Source organism: Agelaius tricolor, unplaced genomic scaffold (genome assembly GCF_023055355.1).
Source record: "Agelaius tricolor isolate 1412-34295 unplaced genomic scaffold, bAgeTri1.0.p SCAF_1, whole genome shotgun sequence".
Taxonomy (NCBI): Eukaryota; Metazoa; Chordata; class Aves; order Passeriformes; family Icteridae; genus Agelaius; species Agelaius tricolor.
Window position 1 is genome coordinate 101,679,196 of NW_027269261.1, and position 21,008 is coordinate 101,700,203.

Genomic DNA, 21,008 nt, shown 5'->3' on the forward strand with positions numbered 1-21,008 from the left:
ATTAGGACACAGTCTGTTTGGAGCCATCACTGTGCATGGCCCCAGCAGCTGCCAAGGCAGTTTGCCATGCTCTGCTGCTAAAGCATTTCCCACTCACATGTGCAGAGCAGCTTAAAGCTGGGCAGTTGAAGAAGAGGCTCCTTTTCCCCATCTCTACAACTGCTCTGAACTCCCTGTCTTTGCTTCAAGCAGGGCAGTGTCTCAGCTGCTGATGACACACCAAGCAGCGACCAGCCCCCAGAGAGGAAGAACAACCTGAAGGATAAACCCCGGTCAGCCTCACCAGATCCCAAAGGGAAAAAGAGCAAAAAGAAAAAGCCAAAGGAAAAGGTATAAATAGATTTAAAACAGCAGAGAGAAAGAAGGGATAGCTGTTCAGAAGTGGTGTGGGTGCTTTTGGTGTGTTGGGGCAGCAGCCCCACCATGCTCCTGGGGCAGAGATAATCTTCAGATAAAAGTGATTTTTGCTGTAATTGTCACAATAAATTTGTTCCATTCCTACCAGGAATAGTTTACCAGGGTGCTCATGTAGGCAAAACATTGTGTGTGTGTTATGCAGGTTTCAGCACTCTCAGACCCCATCTCCCCAGCTGACCAGCAGGCACTCCCTCAGCCCCAGAAGAACGTGCCTAAGCGCAGAAGCAAACACCACTGCTCCTCTCCACCCCCTCCCCACGAGGTCCGAGCCTACCAGCTCTACACGCTCTACCGAGGGAAGGACGGGAAGGTGATGCAGGTGAGCCACTGCCCTCCCAGAGGGACACACTGCCAGCAGCCTGGGGAGCTGGCACACAGGTAATGGATGGAAAATATGCTCCACTAACTGCACTCTCAGGGACATGAAATCATGGCTTGGGATTGGTTTTCCTTGCTTGGGCTTCAGCTGCATTTTGGCCTGAAGTCTGGCAAACAATAAGCTGGTTTTGTGCCTGTTAAAGAAGACATACTTAAGTAGTTTTGATCTGCAAAGGTAAAGGGTGATTGGAAATGACATGAGAACTTTCATTATATACTTTGGAATATTAAGAGTTCTGACAGGAGAAATTGCTTTCCCTTGGAAATTTTCTGTGTGAGCACCAAAAGCTTACTACCTAAACCAAGAGGCTGAGTAAGCTCAATAGATTTTGTTGCATTTCTTTCTGGGTTTTGCAACATGTCTTTGGGTATTCTATGTTTACTGGGGGCAGTATTTCTATAGAAACTGGTAAACAAATAAACCTGGAGCTACCAGGCCGTGCATTTATTCCAGTTTGGAGAATAATATTTTAGTCACTTTATTACACAATTAATTACCAGTAGACATTTATAAGAAAGCATAAGAACAGACATTAAATTATCCTGTAGACACTGTAGATATTGTTGTTTTTTTAATATTGCCCTCCTGTACTCCTGGAAGGTCTATCCTTTCATTTCCTTAGCTTCTCACATCCATCCATCAGCTCTTGTAAGTCCCCTCCTGTAGTTCAGAATTTCAGCAGATTCTGAAGACCATTGAAGTCAGACTTCTAAGGTTTTACTGGCTGTTTACTGTTTTCCAACCTCTCCATGTAATGTTTGAGAAATTTCCAGATGGGGCACTATGGAATTATCCTATAGCAGACACCAGGAAGGCTGGGGGACCTTTCATACATTAAAGGGATAAAAGAGCAGAGAGGTGCAGAAGGACTTGGGGAGTAGAGAAGTGCAGAAAGCAGACAGGACTTGTACACAAATCTCATCTGTTCACAAAGATTAGTTTAATAGCGCTAGACTCCCATACAGTATTTCCTGAAATACATGACACTCCTCTCTCCTTTTCTTTTTTGCTTGTCTGTCTTCTTTGATGCCCTGAGGCCATGAATAGCAAACATAATTTCTGAAGTACATGTACTTCTGAAGCTTTCTTTAGTACTCAGCAAACCACCCACCTTTCCCTGCCAAGGGAATAACCCCCAAGTTATGAAACATTGCTGTGGGACTGAAGAAGAGAGGGAGGCTCCTTTGCAGACAGAGTTCAGAGCAGCTGCCTTGGGCTACTGGCACAGCCCCTGAAGGAGCCACTTTCTGCCTTTGGGCTGCAGAGGAAGCTGATGAGGTTTAGCTGTCCTTGCTTGTCCTGCTGGCCTTTTGTGACCATCTCCCAGAGAGATTTAGATGTGGTCATTGCAGCTGCCCTTGCAGAGGGGCCATAGGATGGTGTCACATGAGTCAAAGGCAGGCAGAGGAGTGCCCAGCAGGCAAGGGGCAGCTGAATGCCAGGAGGGTGAGGGCAAACAGAAGCAGAGAGGGCTTGCCATCCAGTATTAGATTACAGCATTGAGATTACAGCATTGAGACACAGGGTATAGGCCTGTGTGGTGGTATTCCCTCAGCCAGCACAGAGGCTCTGAGCTCAGTGCTGCTTGTAGCCCCAGTGAAATCAACACTGCTGTATTAGGGTGTGTCCATACATATCAAATCAATCCCTGTGTAAGCTGTGCTTTTTCAACTAACAGCCCATCTGCTGGGCTGCTGTAAGATACTGTCAGGAGGGTGAGATATAGTACATGGGATAGAAGAACCCAGGACTGACTGAAGGAGGCTGTGATAATGTTCCAAGTGTGCTAAGAGGGTGGGGTGTAGCAAGTAAATGTATCATCACTCCTTTCAGGCACCCATAAATGGATGTCGGTGTGAGCCCCTGATAAATAAACTGGAGAATCAGCTGGATGCAACAGTGGAAGAGATTAAAGCTGAGCTTGGGACAGTACAAGATAAAATGAATATTAAGCTGGGCCAGATGGAAAGCAAAACTCAACATCAAGTAAGTACATGACCTGAAGTTCTGCTTGCCTATATGATTTAGAAACATATCCTAAACTTCATTAGTATTTTCATTGCAATGATTCATTTTTTGCTTCTTGTGTTGTAAAAGCAAACCTGAACTCTAATACTCAAGTCCAAGGAACTGTGACATTCCACTGGGAACTGATGTTGCAAACTAGGGTCTTGAGAAAAAAACACATTTAATGTCTTAAGTGGCTTCTGGTGCTTCTTCAGACAACAAATCTTAAGGGCTTGAGCCATTAAGAGGGAAAGAAGGCAGTCCTATGACTAATCAGTTCATAATTGTCAAAATCCTTCTTGCTGAATTATGTATGCATTGAATCAAGATCCTCTAAATTATTTTTTATTTTTAATTTAATAGTTATTCATTGGTGACTTTGTGATTGAGCCTCTTTGCAAGCTACATCTAGTAGTAGTTGGCAGCATTGCTAGAAACCAAGACTGAAAGACAGACTGTAGTTTGATTTACAGGGTTCCCAGATGGGAGTTTGGTTTCTAACAGATGATCTCAGCTGCCCAGTGTTTCCCCACAGCTCCGAGTTCTGGACAAGCTGATGGCCGAGCGGCTGTCGGCAGAGAGGACAGAGTGCCTTCACCGCCTGCAGCAGCACACGGAGCTGGAGAAGAGTGAGGGGGAGAAGCGGCAGGTAGGGCTTCACACAGCCACTCCCTCTAACTCTGTCCCCTGGCAGGTCAGCTCCGGAGTTTCATTCCAGCAGGCAGAAAATATCAGAGATGTGTCACGTCTGTTAAAACAGGTAAAAGAGCTTCAAAGACCAAATTATTATTCCTACCCACCATCTTAGTCACTAAACCAAATTTATGATGTTTTTGCATTAGAAATGAGGAACGTGAAATCCAGTCCCACTGCTGTAATTTAATTTGGTGCATCTCTAGTGTGGGATCTACAACAAAATACCATTTTTCTAACATAGTGATTTGCAAAAATTTCCAGCACTAAATTTTTCACGGTTCAGCTTTCAGCTTTTGCTTCATTAGAGAATATGCAGGGACATATCCAAATAGTAAAAAAGACAAAGATCTGTGTTGTTCCTTCTCATCCGTTTGGTTGTGGGCCCTGGGAATCTCTCCCTTCTTCTCCATCTGATCTTTTTCCTCCCCATGTATTAAAAGGCTGAAGTTTTTTCCTCTGATGTTACCAACACAGCACCATCTCCAAGCTGTGTATTACTGCCAATAGGAAAGTCCTTTTTGGTATGCTTGTTCAACCAGCAGGACAAGAACAACTGCTCCCATAGAGATCCAGCTCCTGCAAAAACTCACCATTTCAAACCTGCTGAAAAATTTGTGTTTCTCCACTCAAACAGATGAATTTAAAATACAGTTCATTTTCTCATTTATTGGTATTCTTCCAAGAATTGAGAAATACACTTTGTGCTAGGAAAATGTCATGAGTGTTTGTAAGACCATTCCAAATCCATGTAAAAAGACTGACAGCTGTGATAATCCTTGCATAGGATACTGATCAAGATACTTGGGTCCAATATCCACCAAACACTCTTCTCCAAACTAAGGCAGCTTTAATTTTTATTTTATAAGAGACGTAAGTCTTGTATTGGCTTCTGAACATGTAGGCTTGTACTCCATTTCCTTGTAATCTCCATTTAAGACACAAGATGCTGGAGTGATACATCACTGAACTGAATTGAGTGATGTCAGCTGTTTCTGCTCAGTTAGGTCTAATTGAAACACCTGAAAAAACAGAATTGGGCTTTCCTAAACACACTGACTAAATATTCTTGTGCCTAGGAGGGCCTGACCTAAATTCATGATGTCATATGAACAACAGGGTGAAAAGAGCTACTCCGATTTTAAATTATTTTAATGCATCTGCAGCTGACACTTATTAAGCATCTGTGTAATTTGAAAGCTGTTACTGATTTATCATTTAGTGGGGGACTCACCTTTATGACTGAATGAACAGAGAAGCAGAGGTTGGTAATTGTATAAATTGTATAAATTGTGTAATTGTCTCCCAGAAGGGTCTAATTTGAATTTCACTCTTAAAAAATGACCATGTGGTGTTCCTTGCACTTAGAAAGTAGCACTGACTGTATGATTAAACAAGTCATCCCTGATAGAGTACTCAGAGTTGAATTGGAAATAGAATATTCATATCTAAGGGGTGGTAGCTTGGACTAAAGAGACTGCCTTTCATAAGCTCACTAGCTTAGCACAGTTCTCCACCTTTTTTGATCTGGAGTCCTTTAAATATGCCCAGTGGCAGCATGCCCATCTGAACAGGGAGTCTAAGCCCATAGATACCCAGCTTGCTTCTCTGTGTCCCTGCCACATGTCCTCAGCAGCCCAGAAACCACAGGTTGTCATAATGGGATTATGTAATTTACAGTCTCTTTCTGATAGATTTCTTTGGTTGATGAGCTGAAGACCTGGTGCTTGTTGAAGATTCAGAATCTGGAGCTCAAGCTTTCTGGAGATTCCAGGTCATCAAGACCAAAATCAACTTTGTCCACTTGTGAGTCTCTCACTGAGACCCTGGATACTGACAACAACCCCAACAGTGCCAAGGACTGTAAAGCCAACCAGCCTGTGCTGCAGTCAGAGGGCTCCCAGCAGCATTCCTACATCACACTTCCAAACAGCCTCTTGGAAGATGGAAGGAGCAGAGTCCAGATGCCAGAACAAAGCTTTGGGCCACACTTTTGCATTAAACAAGATGGAGCGTTGGGTACAACCACATCAGGTACTCAAATGTCATATTCCTTCAAGGCTGAGCTCATTAACTGATATTATTAATAATACAATAATACTTGTATTATTAATACTACATAATTCTGGTGGTGTGCTTCCCCCCTCCATATGGCTGATGTCTTGGGATATGAATACACTTCAAGGCAGCCACTGGGAATATTTTAAGAGGTGGCTTGGTGGAATTCCACTGACTGTTCCTGATGTTTCTGCTATGTCTTTGAAGCAAAAGTCCTTTGGTGCTTTGAATAACTCTTGGCCCTGGACGCTTTTGAAGGAAAAAAAAAAAAGAAATGTGCAGAAAGGCCAGATGTCCACAGCAAAGCCGAATGCTATCTGAGCCCTGGCTTCTGTAAGATACAATGTCCCCCAAACACCAAGCAAAGTGAACAGGCATGGATGCCCCATCAAATAGAAAGGCATATAAGGAGATCTTGTGGTGCTTGAGTGTGAGCTATTCTGTATTGGAACAGTCCAAAGCATAGAAATGTGTGACCTTTCCAAAATTAGTGGGACTTCCAAGTTTTGTAGAAGCAGGGAGTTCATAAATATCAGCAGACAGAACCTACTTTGGAAATATAGATTGATAGTTGTTACATGGCCTTCTGATGAAGTCACAGAATGGTTTTGATTGGAAGGGACCCTAAAGATCATCTTGTTCTAACCCCCTTGCCATGGGTACATGGGTAGGGACACTTTCCACTGCACCAGGTTGCTCAGAGCCACATCCAGCCTGGCCTTGCACACTTCTGAGGATGGGGCAACCACAACTTCTCTGGGTAACCTGTGCCAGTGCCTCACAGTGAAGAATTTTTGGCTAATATTTATGTCCTTTGGCTGTTGTCCATCTGTAGATCCACAGCTGCAATGCAGCACTTCTTTGCCTGAGCCAGCTTTTCTCCTTTAATGACTTTCTGTTACATCACCTGACTCTGAAGATGTGATAAACTAATATAAGCCTGTACAAGGTACATACAAAACCCCATCGTTCATCAAACAATGAGGTCTTCTGAGTGCTAAAATAAATGCCCAGAGCTTTTCTTAATATATTGTCTATAATTTGTTCTATAGGTACAGAGCAACAGGTAGTGGCTGGTGGACCAGTTTCTTCTGCCCCTGCTCAAGATGTCAGGCCAAAGGACAAAGCTGTGAGTGCCAGCACATTCCACAGGTTCCAGCAGGAGCTGCCCTCCTCTGAGCTTTCGGGCTCCAAATTAAGACACGTTAAAGTTCAAGCCGCTTTGCGGCCAGTGACTGAACCTGCAAAGACTGAACCACAGAGCGGCTACTTCCTTGACAAAGGAACTCAGACGAAAAAGTCCAGCAAAAGTGGGCAGTCGAGGCACAAAGCTGTGCACCACGGGGGGGCACAGCAGGGCCAGGAGCAGCAGCCCCCGGGCCCGCCTGCCCCTCCGCTCAGAGACACCTCCCAGGCCCTGGAGATAACCCAGTACTTCTTCGAGGCTGTCTCCACGCAGATGGAGAAGTGGTACGAGCGGAAGATAGAAGAGGCCCGGTGCCAAGCCAACCAGAGAGCGCAGCAGGACAAAGCTGCACTCAAGGAGCACATCAAATGCCTGGAAGAGGAGCTGAGCAAATTAAGGACTAAGGTGCAGAAAGAGAGCTAGCACCTGCCAGGCAGCTAATCAACCACAGGACTCATTTTGGAACCTGCTGTATGGGAATTGGGAATATTGATAGATATTTGTAGTGCCTGTTACATCCAAACACAACACTCTATTTCAGGAGTAGAAATAACTTTGGAAACTCCATAACTGAGGAGAGTTCATATGCAAACTATATTGATAACGAAGAGATGCTGCAGATTAGATCCTTTCTTTGTTATTTTCAAGAGTCTGCCAATATTGCACTCTCAGTTTCCAGATGCTGCTTGAAACCAAACTGCATTAGTAACCAAAACTGCTTTCTGAAAAGGGAATTCCCTTACTTCCACACAGGACACAGACTAGACGGTTCTACTGTATGATACACGTAAACGTGTTGTTACCAGTATTGAAATAAATCCAAGATGTTTGAAAGTTTTTGACAGAATTACTTAGTGATGAAGGGCTATTGATCCTATTTTAGATACTCCCAGGGCCAGGGCCTCTCTCTAGTCAGGAGAGAAGCTAAAGAACCCAGTCCAAGTACAAGCCCAGACAGATGCAGGCTTCCAGCTGGGAGAGGGCAGGCAACCATGGAGGGACATGCTAGGGCAAATCATCCCAATAGGTACAGAAGCTTCACTTTGCTTTTCTCTTGGTTTTCCATTATTAAAACAAGTGCTAAATCTCATTTGTTTTTTTTTCTAATGGTGTCCTGCTTGCAGAGCTCCTTGTGATTACACTATTGTTGGGGCTCTACTCCAGTAATCTGACTAAGAATTTTGTTTAGGGCATGGATGACAAGTATTTTACTGTAACCATGGTCTGTTTTTTAGGTTGAATGTTTTATATAAATCTTTTTTTCCTTCAAGCAGGAAATGGCTAAATTGTCTACTATTGAAGAAGCTTAAAAAAGTCCTTTATCTAAGGAAGTGAAAGCTTGGCTTCCTGAATTCAAATTTTATTTTTCTGCAGTCAGGATTTTTTCCCAGGCACCTTGCCCAGACTGTCTACCTTTTTTCCTCTGAACGGGTCCTCACGTTTTTTTCCCTTCTTTCTCTAAAAAGAAGACCAGGCCCTGATGAGTCTACAGGTTTTAGGACAAACAGTCCCACAAAACAGCACTCAGCATTTTAAAAGCTTTATCACTGTATTTTGTTATAAAATCAGAACTTTTATTCACCAATGTTGTCCATGCTGACAGACTCCAGGTAATTTCAAGGCACTGTAACTATTGCATCTGCATCCCTTTAGAGTTTCCTCCTTACACATCTGAGAAGGCTCCATCAGATTCTGCTAGAAATATAAGTTTACTTACCAGATCATGATAGAACAACTGTTCAAAATCAGTTCCAACACAGATGGTACTGTTATGCCAAGGAGGAAAATACTTTTTTTTCTGTACTAAGGAGCTCTAAAATCAATACAAAATACTTTACAGTGTTGAAGAATGCCATTCACTAATTAGTAATTAAGCTTTTGTCTTCTTAGCAGATGTACAAAGCAAAAAAGTCATATTATATAACAATACTTTTTAAGTTCCTATTAATGCACTATCATGACAGAAGTGTATCTGCAGCTATGGAAATACTAGTTTTCTTGCTCTGACTTCTGTAGTCTAACATAGACACTTTGGTATGTTTACAGTTTTGTTTGAGCTACAGTAGGAATGCAGAAGCATGCTATTGAAGTTTTGTATCACCTGGATGAAGTTGTCTTGCCAAGCAATTAAAGTAAGTGTTGCTCAGAAATGTGTGGTGTAACCTTTTCTAGCCACAGAAAACTGACACAGTTGCCTCACTTGACTCTGAAGGGGGAGCAGAATTTTGGACTTTAACTTCTAAGCTTTTTGTTTGTGGTTATGAAACACAGAAGTGGAATCTGCCACCTGTGCAGAGGGAGGCTGCAGGGACTGAGTGCTGTCTGTTGGCTGGTGCAGGTGCCCCTTTCAGAAGTTACAGGGCTGAGTTGTGCACAGATCACACACACACTCCTGAGCTTGCCCAAGCTCAAGGGAGAGGCTGTGGCTTTAGCTCTACTTTCCATACAGACCACACTGGACCACACTCCTAAGTCCAAGTAATTTAAGTAAATCCAAGTAATTACCAAGTAATCTAAGGCAGTAACCAGGCTGCAGGTTACTGATTTTAGAGGTTCTCTGAAGCCAGTGAGTGTATGGTAAAAGAAAGAGAAGCATTTTTTGCTAATTCCTTTCTATACCCCTCCCTTCTTCAAAACTGTGAAGGACTTTGTAAAACAGCTCTGACCTACCTACCTGTCTCTTCAGGTAAATTTACTTACCCTCACAGGCTGTACTTGGACTCTTTAAACTTCTGGCTGGCAGTTTTATACTTGGCAAGCCCACAGAACAGTGAAGATGAATGGCAGCAGCACTCAAGGCGTCAACATCTGTCCAGGGCCCTGTCTGTCAGTCCTAGCTCTGGATTACATACCCACAACCTGGAAATGTACAAACTGGGAGTCAAAGGGGTAATGCATGCTCTGGGCTCTGAAAGGAAAGCACCATGGTGAGGCAGCAGGGTACAGCCTCCTGATTAAGGAACAGAAATCCAAGCACACTGAAGGGGAATGGAAGGCTACTGTGTTAACAGCCAACAGTGGTTATGGCTGTTCAGTCAAAATACCTTTCTAAGCAGCACTTTCTCTTAACATGAAAAATTAATCCCCAACACAAAAATGTTCTGTCAGTCTGTTCTACCAGAAAAGGTTAATAAAATGTAAATTTTTAATGAAGCGTTTTTAGATATGTATTTTTCACTCACTGATTGAAGCTCAGAGGCTTCAGTCTATACAGATCTGAACCACAGCTCCTGCTCTCAACTGGGGTTATTTCCTCCTGTAGCCTGGAATTCTGTCCTGTCCCTTCCCTGGTGCCAGTGGTGATACCTTTTTACCAGATTTGCTGCCAGTTTGTGCAGCTCAGCAACTCTGCAGAAAACCACCTTTGAAACAGGGGTTCTCCTCAAGGGAATTACAATAGCAGAATGGAAGAGGGAAGAGATCCTGCATATCTTGGATCACAAATTAAAATAGTAAGGCATCAATCTACTGCTGCCTGTCTAGTTCTGTGGAGAAAATCCCCAGCTCATCCTGGCATTTTTAAATTAAATGGAAAAAAAAAGATACACCACAGCTCAAGGAAAGTGAGAACAGTTGCAAGGTAACAATTAGAAGTGGAGTAGTATAATATTTGAATAAACAAACCACAACTTTTTCAGTTATTATTTCCTACCTGTAATTTTTCTTTATATATTGACTTTTAAATACTAGTTTGAAGGTATCTGGTAATAAACATCTCTGGAGCTAAAATCTCCCATTTTCATAAATACAGACCTCCCCTTTTAAGTTTTATTTAGCTATTACTGAAAAACAACATCTACACACAAAACATTTTTTAATGTTTGTTTGTTCTATATAATAGAATATATAGAACAATATATTGTTCTATATATTCTATTATATATACAATATAAATATATATTTATATATATTTATATTGTACAATATATAGGCCAATATATCCCAAATTCTTTTTTTAATCACAAATTTTGGTGAAAATCCTTAGTACAGTACATGAACAGCTGTCACTGTGAATATTACCAATTACAGCTACCACAGTGAAAAGCAGACAAAATAATCTGGCATATATTTATTTTCCATTGCACTGGCATTAACACAGCTGTTTTAACTGTAATTTTTGGTGCTTTCTGCTTTTCCTGCAGCACATGGTACATCATCCATGCAGTTCTTTAATGTCCTTTGTGTCCAAGTGATTTCCACTTCTGAGGGTAGCAAAACTGAGAAATGGATTGGGGAAGGGGGAAAACCAAAACTCCCACTGTGGTAGATTTCTCCTTCAAACATTACCAGGTTGCCAGCAAAGGCTGCCATTGTAACCACATTCTGGAAAAAAGCACTGTGCCTATTTGCAATAAATAAAAATTAAAACTGTCAACAAAACGAAGATCAGGATTTTGCCAGCTTAAGTGTTCTCTGAAGTTCCTGAAGTTGCATGTTGCCTTGAGTAATCATCATCCTGATTGCATCCTGTAAAACAGAATGGAATCTAGTGGACTGTACATCTGTACACAGCATGGGTTTTATACATACACAGAGACTTTTAATGCATTAAAATACATTCAATAACATATAACTCTTACTGGCACTACTGTAATTTACTTCTTTCTGTGACATAACACTGAGACGGTTAAAAATCAGGTAAATAAATGGATTCATTTTCTCCAGTTCCTTAACAATGTATTTGTTTGTAGCTTTGCTTTAACACTCAGTTTAAAAGAGGATTCAAACCCCTAATAATGTTTTCTTTATGCCTGTGTGTATTGACTTTGCAAGCCAGCAGTGAGACCAGCACATGAGCATTATGGAGATGGGTTTTACACAGCAGGTGCTGGTTTCTCTCAACATTACCTAAGGGCTCTAAGGCTTTGTCTGCATAATTCAGCCACCTTGGGCACTGGCTAGAACAGGGAATGAACTAGGAAGCAGAGAACAGGATAGGTACAAGAAATGTGAAGGTTTCTGCATTTCACACTTGCTTCACATCCTTAACCATTCCATCTGATTGTATTCTGCTTGAATATAAGTGAAATTAAAGCTAAAAAAGAAAAAGCTATAAAAAGCTTGACTATCACTAGGTTTGTGTTAGTTGCCATATATATACACATTTTTCCTGATCTGTGATTTGAGTAAGTACAGTATTTGTTGTTCAGGTTTTTAATTCCAGATTATTCTCTGGAAATTTAAGAAACATCACTACTGCTAAGAGGGGGGATAATATTTAGAGATGCTGGATTATTTCTTCACATAAATGAGGGAATAGTAACAGGGGACTTTTCACCAGTCCGGAAGCGACACCTACAAAACAAACGCCAAGACACAGGACAGGACAGGACGGTGCAGTGACCATGCCCGAGGCCAGGCGATCAGAGTGGCGGGTTCCCTATCCTCACCTCTTCTGTAGCATCCTTATTTCTCTTGAATTCCTCCCTGGCCCAGTCCTTTAAGTAGCGGCGATCCTGCTCAGCAGGGACCTCCCGGATGGCCCGCAGGATCTTGCGGTACAACTGAAGGACCTGCTGCCGCCTCAGGAACTGCCAAGGAGAGAGGGAAGTCTGCCCGCCGCCCCAGGGCACTGCTGCGAGCTGCGCCCTCGGCGCTTTGCTTCGAGGGGTATTTAAACAACCACCGAGTTCCCCATGGTTTGTACAGGACGCAGCTTGCCCGAGCCCCCGTGCCCCGTACCTGCTTGAGGGTGAGCGCGGCCGGCGGGAGCCTCCCGGCAGCCATGACGCGGCTCCGCCCCTGCCCCGCCACGGGGTCGCCGAGCCCGCCCCGCGCGGGCGGGGCCGAGGCCGCCATTTCCTGCGTCACCGCGGCACTCAGGGCCGAGTCGAGTTGTTTCAGCTTTGATCAATGCAAGGCGCAGACGTCGTAATTACAAAGAGTGGTACCTCTTTTTATTAGTATAGACGATACAAGATGCATAGCTTTTGCAATGAAAAATCACGTCCGTGATTTATGAAACATCCCCAACGCCTGCCTCGGACGGGGCAAACTTCACAGTGTAAAGTGGTAAGGCAGGGATCAGCGTATATGGCGTGATTCAGAAAACTCCCTGCTGCTATCGTCAGGCAAAAATCGGCAATAATTAAAAATCATGCGTTAAAACCGCAGAATAGTTGCAAGTATTCAAGTACTTTTTTTTTTTTTTTTGGTTGATTAAAACCATCTGTGCCTCTCCTGGTCCCCCACTCTTTCCTTCCCAGAGGCACCTCCACATAGGTGATGCTGGAAAAGGCTTTATTTGTGAGGCACCTCAACTTCTAATGCAGAAATGCCTTCCTAGGAACAAGATTGGTTTTACTTACGGCAGGGAGGGAGCGGCAGGAATAATATTACCTCTATTAATATTACAAATGCTTTTTTTTTTTCAAGGTAATAAGTTATTACAAGAGAATTTGAGACAAGTTTTACATTTCTTATGGGAATAGCAGGAGACAGTCTCACCATTGCATAATTGTCCTCTTGACACCTTGGGAGGATGCACCCAAACCATTCTGTTCTTACACAGCCTCTGCCCCAGGGCAGCTCCCACAGGATAATCCTGTGGGAAGAGCTTTATGACCCCTCCCATGAAATGCAGTTTCTTGTATTTCAGCAGTTCAGCAGCAGCAATCAGGTCCTGACCTTGTCTACCAAGTCTAAAGAGTGTCCGAGGCAGTCACCAGCTCAAACCACTGCCTGAGGGCATCGCTCAGAGTTTCTGGGAGCGCGTTCACGTCTCTAAGGATCATGTAGAACGGGAATGGGAATTCTTCCATGTAAGACCTGATTTCAGGCAATTCTCCAGGTCCTTTGAATATAGGTACTTTAATGTCCAAAATAGAATCCTGTAAAAAAAAGTGCTGATGTTACTACTAAATGACACACATATTCTATGATCACTGATAGAATTTACCCTATTTTCTAAGTACTTATAATTCTCCCCCCTGAGATTAAAAGTTAATAAAATACTTTTAAGATTAAAAGCTGTAAGTGTTCAGTGGTATATCAGATCAAAAGCTGAACATTAATCAGTTCTTTTAGATAAAAGTGTACTAATCCATGAATTATAGGTTAGCAGGGACTAAGCTTAAGCTTCTGCAATACCAAATTCTGTAAATAAATTCTGTCTTTTCTTAGGATATTACGGTTTGAGTTTACTGTTGGCACTTTATGACCATCATTAATTTGATGCCTTCCCAAGAGAGTCTGTAAGCTCTTTAGTGCTGAGTTCAACTCATATTTGTGCAGTGCTCTAACAGAAGATTCTTTAGCAACTTCACAGTATTTCAGCAAATACTACAAAGACAAAAATCAGATTAAACTCCAGCTGTGCTTCTTGTAAAGTAACTTCTCAGTTGCTCAGTGTAGCAGCTCAGAAATTAATAAAGGTTATGGAAAATACCTTTTTTTCCCCAGAAAAAAAAGCTTATGAAAGACACTCAGAATTTTCACTTGATACTACAGCCAGGTTTCATCAGAACCTTTCAGCTGTTTGTCAGCAAGAGAACTGTTAGTTTTTCAACACTAAATATAGCAGATGAGTTTTGTATGCAAAAATAAAGATACAGGAAGAAAACACAACAAAATTAAGAGTCTTTACCACATAATTCTCTATCAGGCTTATGTTGGCTCACTTATTGCCTTACAGAGCCTTCCTGACACACTCCCATTTATTTCAGCTTCCCATCCAAGGATATCTAAAGTTTTCTTCCCCTATTACCAGATGCAGAACTCAGCTTTCCCAACTGAGGCACTAAATAACTCTCACACACTCCCTTCTGTCTAATGTTTAATCTCATACTGGCTCCAGCTGTCATGTCAATTGGGGACTGCTGTCAGAAATTATCAAGCTGAATCAGAGCTGAGATGGAACAAAGCATCTCTCAAGCTCCAAATCTGTCAACCTGCCAGCTGCTTCCCTGGTGGCCAAGAGCTACAAGCATTCCATTTGAAGACGGGAGCTCTTAGCCTTTCTGTGGCATGGAAGCAGAGGGTTTTTTTTTAAATACAAAAGATAAAAAGCACAGTAGGAAGAAATGGTAGATCTGACAGACGTGGAAAACTGCACTTGGGCTCAGTATCTCTGACCTCTACAAAAGATAAGGTAGCTGTATGGCATACAAAAGACAAGAAAAGGATTTGTATCAGTTTCTCATTCACTGCAGTTGAATACTTCTCCCTTGTTCACTTACCCGGGAATTAGGGTTGTCCAACACTACAAAAATAACAAAGATATTGGCACTCCGAGCTGCTTGAACTGCTGCTGTCACCCGTTCCTTGCCTTCCAAGAAAAGGCCTCTTCCATCAGATACAATCAAAAGCAGCTGCGCTGTTTCTGAGCACAAAGAACATTTAAAACTCCAGTAAGTTCAGAGTAAAACATTTAAAAGGCAAACCCCCCTATTTTGCTGTTTGGCCTGTGGGTATAATGGAAAAAGGAGTATTCCTAAGGATATTAACTCCTCAAATAGAATTCTGTCAAGTCAGTCCAATGAGTCTGAAGTAAACCTCCTGAAACATCAGACATCACATCCATGCTGCGTTCCTCAGCACCAATCATTTCTGGAGATATGTTACTTGACCCAAGTTGCCCCTAGAGTCAGATACATCCCTCTAGAAGTACATTTTAAGTTATGTATTTAATTACACATAAAATCACAGTAATTACAGTCAGGAATGCAAGCCCTAATTGTTACAGAGGGATGCAGAACACACTTCTGCAGACAGGCCCAGATGTGACAGGGCTTTGTCTTTTTACAGAAAAGGTGATGAATCCTACAGCATTTTCTCTTGCCAGCTCCCTCGGAGCTGATTGCTGCTGCATCCCCACCTGGTTTACACAGAACTGGATGCAGCTCCCCCTCAGAATATTGTGACACCCTGGCCACCCTGTGGCAAAACAGCTGTGGATTATAAATCCCAGACTGTCCAGTTCTTGGAGTACTTCAACAACAAGAACTTATAAAAAATACAGGTGCCACCATGACAAGCTTTTAACTATCACAGAGCAATCTTTTAGACTAATTATGGGGCAGACATGAGGCAAGCAGTCTTCCAGCTTTTCTTGGAAAGAAAAGCAGCTCGTGACCTGAAGTTCCAGGACCGTGAAAGGCAGGCAGGAGGCAAATTCCCTCCTCAGAGCAGTGTGCTTCTGGATACCTAGAGAACTCAAGCTCTCAAGCAGGAACAGAAGTGTCTAGAGAGTCAGGGTCCTTAGGAAGCTGGACAATGCTCCCAGCTGGCACTATCTACATCTTAACATAGTCTGTAATTAGGAGGTAAATGGAGACAGGTAAGGCATGCCATTTTAAAAAGTCTTACACAAGATTTTAGTGACTTATTGAAAAATATGAAGTAGATGTCGCCTGGGAGCCAAATTTACACCAAACGTTGCTTTTGACAAAACAAAACCCAAAGCCCTAATGCAAGTGATGTTTCAGTCCTAGGAGTCTTCCTGGCAAGATCCTACATCGGGACTGTAGTGAGCATTCTGCTGCCATGGCAACAAGCACAGTAACAAAAGAAACTCACCCGGATTAATATTTTGAGACAACTGCTGTGCTGCAGCAAACATATTTGCTGATGATTCTAGAAACTGCAAGGGAAATAAGTAAGAAAATCAAGTTATCTTAAAAATAATAAACTTAAAAATGAAAACATTTCTAAAGAACAGCTTTCTCTCTTTTAAATGCTAAGACAGTCTGAACGCATAACACAGATAAGAGGTCTTAGCATTTTCCTGTATCAACTCCAGCTTTAAATTTATGAAGTACTTTTGAACTAATGAATCTTCAGAGAGCCTTCAAACAGATTATTTTGTTCCCCAATACTAGCAAAGCCATCAACACAGTACACTGCTAATGAGATTAATGGCTTCATTGAAAATATACATCCTGTTTCTAGGTTGAACTTCTTTGGCTTCAGCCTGAAACAGATGTATCTAGTTTAATACTCCCCATTAAGATTAAGAACATCAACAGTACCCAAAATACTTTTTAAGACTCAATAAAGAGAAAGGTGAATACTTAAAAGTGGTATATATCAGAACTAAAAGTGAGAAAACACTCTTCCTGTTACAAAATTACGACCATTTTATTTCTTTGTTATCTAACCAGCTATCAGACTCTCAAATACAAAAACAACTAGTAAGTGTTACAAAGTGATCATGAAGCTGCTGATATCTTGTCTGGAAAAGATTGGTAAACCTGTTGCCCTAGAGGCATTTTTGTGTACCTGGGCTATTTTTGTTTTCTTCTGCTGAAACTTGCAAAGACGCAATATCCGTGTCCCTGACTGGTCACTGAACTGCTCGTGGAACGGGTGCAGCAGCTGAACAGTCTCTCCAAAGCTTCAGAAAAGAGAAGAAAATTACAGCATGGAACTGGTATTTACATTCTGCTCTGAAGTACTGAAGAAAAGTCATGATTTCAAATAAACTCACCTACACACAGCAATTTGTCCCACTTCTAGAAGAGTCAGAGCATTTCCAATAACTGCCAGGGATTCATATGCAAGCTATTAAAGACAAAAGTTGCATCAAAAATTAGCATAGTCAATGTTTTACTCAATGCCCAGTATTAAATATGAAGAGTGTTACTGACATTATTTTTCATTATCTAGGAAGATAATTGAAAAGTCTGCCTATCGTGTAAGACAGTCAGTGCAATAAAGATACAATAGTTCTGCTTGAGGGCTTTAGCTGATTGATTTAGAGACACCACTTTAGGTAGGCTAATGAAACAAATAAGTAACTGTTCAGAAGGAAATACACCATTTTAATTAATAAAAACCCTACAAGTTGTCTATGATGAATGGATATTTAGCACTCCAATGAACTGCCAGATAAGGAACTTTCAGCCTTTTGTAGGCCACAAAAAGTAGTTTTATAGTGGATATGTACACCTCTTACAAAATTAACAGCTAATCCTTTCAGCTAGTTTTCACTGATCTTTTGTTAATAATTCTCTCAGGCATGAATTGACAAGAGTTAAAGCACATGGACTGGAAAAATAGGTGCTTTGGAATTATCAGACTTTCCAGCAGCTACCAGCCCTGGATGAAACAAATCAGCAACTACACATCAACGACAGGTGGTTTCTGCATACCCCTCCCAAGGTTTATTTTACCTGTTTAGAGTGATTGTCAATCATACTAGAGGAATCATCAATAGCCAGGCAGATCTGGTACTGCCGTTTGCTGGGCTTGGTCCTTCGCAGCCAGATCTTGTCCTTCCGGAACTGACTGGCAATGTACGGGATCACTTTGCGCATGTTCAGCCTCTTCCCAGTTCTGTAGTCTCCTCTGAAAGTTGAGAAAAAGACAGTGACAGGGGTTATCAGCAGATATCTCATTCTGGAAATCCATGGCCTATGCAGCATATACACCAAATAATTTTTTTAAAAAATACAACAAATCCAATATATGAGCAGTTTTAATACTGATATTTCATTATCGATAAAAATATCCCCCACATTTTTAATGTAAGATGGATATTCGGTGTTTTAAAAGAAGTTTATTTCTAGGTACCTAAAATGGAAGGCAGACCTTGAATTTACATTCCACCAGTTTGAAACAAGTTTATATTTCTGTAAAAAATAATCATTTAATGTTATAAACAACGTAAAACATTTTGACATTTTACATAATCTTTGACTTAACTTCAAATGGTGAAGTTCATTAATCACCTGTTGCACAGGAGAAAAAAAGTAGAAGGCAATATCCTCAGGATGGGTGCCAACTACTATATCATGTTTGCATTTCATAAAATAACCTAATGTTCCTGTACAAGGAAATCGAAGGCATTTGCAAACAGGAATAATTACTGTAATGCAAGAATGACACAATGCTGCAGTTTTAGAGGTTAAAGCACCCCAAACTCACGAGTTTAAAGAAATCAGAAGCCTCAGAAAGACCCAACTTACTTCAGCTTGGCAGCCTGAGTGGGTTCCAGGATGAGTCGCAGCTGTTCACAAAGCTGCTGTGATAGAGGAGCTGTCAGTACTAAATACTTCTGCCACAGCTGTGCTGCTTCCTTCTCCTACAACATCACACAAAGAAATTAAAGTGAATTATGAAAGAACAAAACAAGAGGGGGAGCACTGTCTGAAGAAAGAAACCAAACCACAGTGCACCACAGGGAAGGCTGTAATGAGCTAAAACTGAGGGTGCCTCACATGACAATCTGCATTCACATTCAAAACAAGATCTGAAACAGCATCCTGCTTCAAGAATAATGTAGTATGTTTTTTAAAGTAAGGTAAATGTAACAACAAAATAGTATCTATATATATAATATGTTTTTGAGTATTTAAATTCCAGCCTGCTTGCATTCCTCAATGTTTTAGCAGTAAAAGAAGATGAAATAATGCAATGAAGGATTCTTATGACAGTTTTATATTCAAATGAGGTCACGAACCTCCTCTGGAGTTCCAGGCTGTTGTGTCTGCCAAGCTTCCAGTTGCCTTTCAAGTTCCTTTCTTAGCTCTTCAGGATCTTTAATGATGTGCTAGAAGTGGAGTTACGAGTTTTATGAGACAGAAAATTAAGTTTACACATCTGGTGATTCCCAAAGTATAGCAAACTATAAAGAAAGTAAAATGCATTGTTCTCATTCTTACAAACAAAAAAACCCCAAATACCTCAATGAAGATTCTAAATCTCCATGTTTAAGGGCTTCTATGTACATGAAGGATAAACACCTCCCCACAAATATCTCCATATGCGATTTAATCAATATAGAAACAAAGCTAGTAACATCTATGATAATGACACTGAATACAATAAATATAGAATTTCAAGATAAATCAATGAAATGATCTTGACAAACACCAGATTTATCAACAGTATAATGGAGACCAAACTATTGAACAATACACCTAACTAGTATCTTTGGAAACAGAGTACACTTCACTTAGTTTATTTTTATACAAGCTTCATTCAAACCACTTGAAGATTGAATGACATCATCCTCGTTACCTGGCACCAAATATTATTTGGTAAGCCATTCTGTTAAAGGACACCCAAGCTTTATGATACTTTTTTACTCTCACTGTGTTTTCAGTAATAGCCTCTGTCCCTGACTTACAAACCCCCAGTTCGGCCAAACAGCAATACATTGTCTGTATAACCTGCAGGCACACAGACTAAGGAAAATAAGCCCATGACTCCAAGCTCAATAGTCCCAGTAACTTCTTATTCCTCAAGAAGCAGCAGCTGTCCCACTGGTCACCTGCTGCATGTTAGTGGAAGGGAGAAAGAACAGAAACGGAGCAGATTTCTCTCTTCTTCCTTCTGCTGAAAGGTGAGAAGCTGCACTTTTCCCCCAGCTGCCTCTTTCCCTTCCCCTTTAAATGGTGCTGCAAGAGCTCCCTCTTCTGTTCCACATTTTGCATGCTAGTTGGAAGAAACCTACAAAGCTCAAAGGCACAGTTATTCTGACAACATGAGAACACTTGCACTCAGCAGCCTTTTTCCAAAAAGCTGCAATATTTGGCATTAAGGTAGAAATACCCAGTGCAGCTGGCACACAATCCTTTCTGTGGTATGCATGGAAACAGTAAAATAGCACCCTCTAAGCATGTACTTAGGACACCATACTGTAAGAATGAAAGGTCAATCCTTCTAAAAAAAACCACACAGACTGAAAATATTTTCATTTCATCAACTGCTAATCCACCACCAACTGCTTATATGCTATAGGTCTTTATGATAAAATGTGCTTTTTCACAGAAGTTTGCACTGGAAAACCATGTTAACAGGAAGCTCTAGGATCTTCTAGGCCATGGTCTTTTTTTAATTGAGACACTAATAAAAAGCTCAAAAAGGTTCTACAGTACCTACGATCAGCTGTTATAAAAAAGTACTATATTCATGTATAATGACTGAATTGGCTGAAAAAAAAGTAATTCTAGTCTTTTGCATTCACAGAGTTACATTAACACAGATCAAGTAAAACCATCTCTTTCTCCTGCTGTAGCTGAAAGAAGACAGACTGGGTATCCTACCTGGGGAATGTCCATCAGAAACTGGTGGGCTGTGTGTATGGTCGAGTCCTTGCTTCTCTCTGGCTTCTCTTCAGCCACCTCTAGCAGTTTTTCTGGTGCAGAGTCATTGACATCCTCTGAGTCAAAAGTCTGGAGCTCTGGCTCCACGTCACCTGGTCCTACAACCACAAAACTAATTACTGACTTCATGGGTCAACATAGTACAAGAAACAATATTGTATCTGACTCTTTCACAGAGCATCTCATATGCTTTGTACTGCAGCTGACATTTCCTTTTAAA

At 41.4% G+C, this 21,008-nt stretch overlaps 3 protein-coding genes across 15 annotated transcripts in view; 1 reads left to right on the forward strand and 2 right to left on the reverse strand.

Annotated features, from left to right (window-relative positions):
- ANKRD6 (ankyrin repeat domain 6) overlaps positions 1 to 8,890 on the forward strand; it is an 86,935-nt gene extending 78,045 nt beyond the window's left edge. For 6 of the 10 annotated variants that reach the window (XM_071445774.1, XM_071445783.1, XM_071445791.1 and 3 more), the window contains 6 exons: positions 190 to 330; positions 560 to 736; positions 2,630 to 2,782; positions 3,339 to 3,563; positions 5,191 to 5,530; positions 6,607 to 8,890. In XM_071445774.1, the coding sequence (XP_071301875.1) occupies positions 190 to 330; positions 560 to 736; positions 2,630 to 2,782; positions 3,339 to 3,563; positions 5,191 to 5,530; positions 6,607 to 7,163 (1,593 nt within the window). In that variant the 3' untranslated portion in view covers positions 7,164 to 8,890. The remainder of the gene's footprint in view (positions 1 to 189; positions 331 to 559; positions 737 to 2,629; positions 2,783 to 3,338; positions 3,564 to 5,190; positions 5,531 to 6,606) is intronic. The other 4 variants (XM_071445816.1, XM_071445807.1, XM_071445800.1 and 1 more) reach the window with 3 other exon arrangements.
- A 1,904-nt stretch (positions 8,891 to 10,794) lies between these two features.
- Positions 10,795 to 12,576, reverse strand: LYRM2 (LYR motif containing 2). The gene is made up of 3 exons (XM_071445837.1): positions 12,423 to 12,576; positions 12,131 to 12,271; positions 10,795 to 11,207 (listed from the first exon to the last, which is right to left on the reverse strand). The coding sequence occupies exons 1-3, from the start codon at positions 12,537 to 12,539 to the stop codon at positions 11,127 to 11,129; spliced, it is 339 nt and encodes a 112-aa protein (XP_071301938.1). The 5' UTR covers positions 12,540 to 12,576; the 3' UTR covers positions 10,795 to 11,126.
- A 39-nt stretch (positions 12,577 to 12,615) lies between these two features.
- The window catches only part of MDN1 (midasin AAA ATPase 1), a 94,624-nt gene continuing 86,231 nt past the window's right edge, over positions 12,616 to 21,008 (reverse strand). For all 4 annotated transcript variants that reach the window (XM_071445742.1, XM_071445732.1, XM_071445723.1 and 1 more), the window contains exons 94-102: positions 20,729 to 20,886; positions 19,141 to 19,230; positions 18,647 to 18,762; positions 17,852 to 18,026; positions 17,167 to 17,240; positions 16,959 to 17,073; positions 16,257 to 16,320; positions 14,918 to 15,060; positions 12,616 to 13,570 (exon numbers count right to left, since the gene is read on the reverse strand). In XM_071445742.1, the coding sequence (XP_071301843.1) occupies positions 13,382 to 13,570; positions 14,918 to 15,060; positions 16,257 to 16,320; positions 16,959 to 17,073; positions 17,167 to 17,240; positions 17,852 to 18,026; positions 18,647 to 18,762; positions 19,141 to 19,230; positions 20,729 to 20,886 (1,124 nt within the window). In that variant the 3' untranslated portion in view covers positions 12,616 to 13,381. The remainder of the gene's footprint in view (positions 13,571 to 14,917; positions 15,061 to 16,256; positions 16,321 to 16,958; positions 17,074 to 17,166; positions 17,241 to 17,851; positions 18,027 to 18,646; positions 18,763 to 19,140; positions 19,231 to 20,728; positions 20,887 to 21,008) is intronic.

Excerpts from the sequence above, each read along its gene's own strand:
- LYRM2 (XM_071445837.1), bottom strand. The coding sequence starts at position 12,539 with ATGGCGGCCTCGGCCCCGCCCGCGCGGGGCGGGCTCGGCGACCCCGTG. Across the intron at positions 12,272-12,422 it reads CCGCGCTCACCCTCAAGCAG|TTCCTGAGGCGGCAGCAGGT; the intron begins GTACGGGGCACG and ends TCTCCTTGGCAG. Across the intron at positions 11,208-12,130 it reads ATAAGGATGCTACAGAAGAG|GATGCAATCAGGATGATGAT; the intron begins GTGAGGATAGGG and ends TCTGTTTTACAG.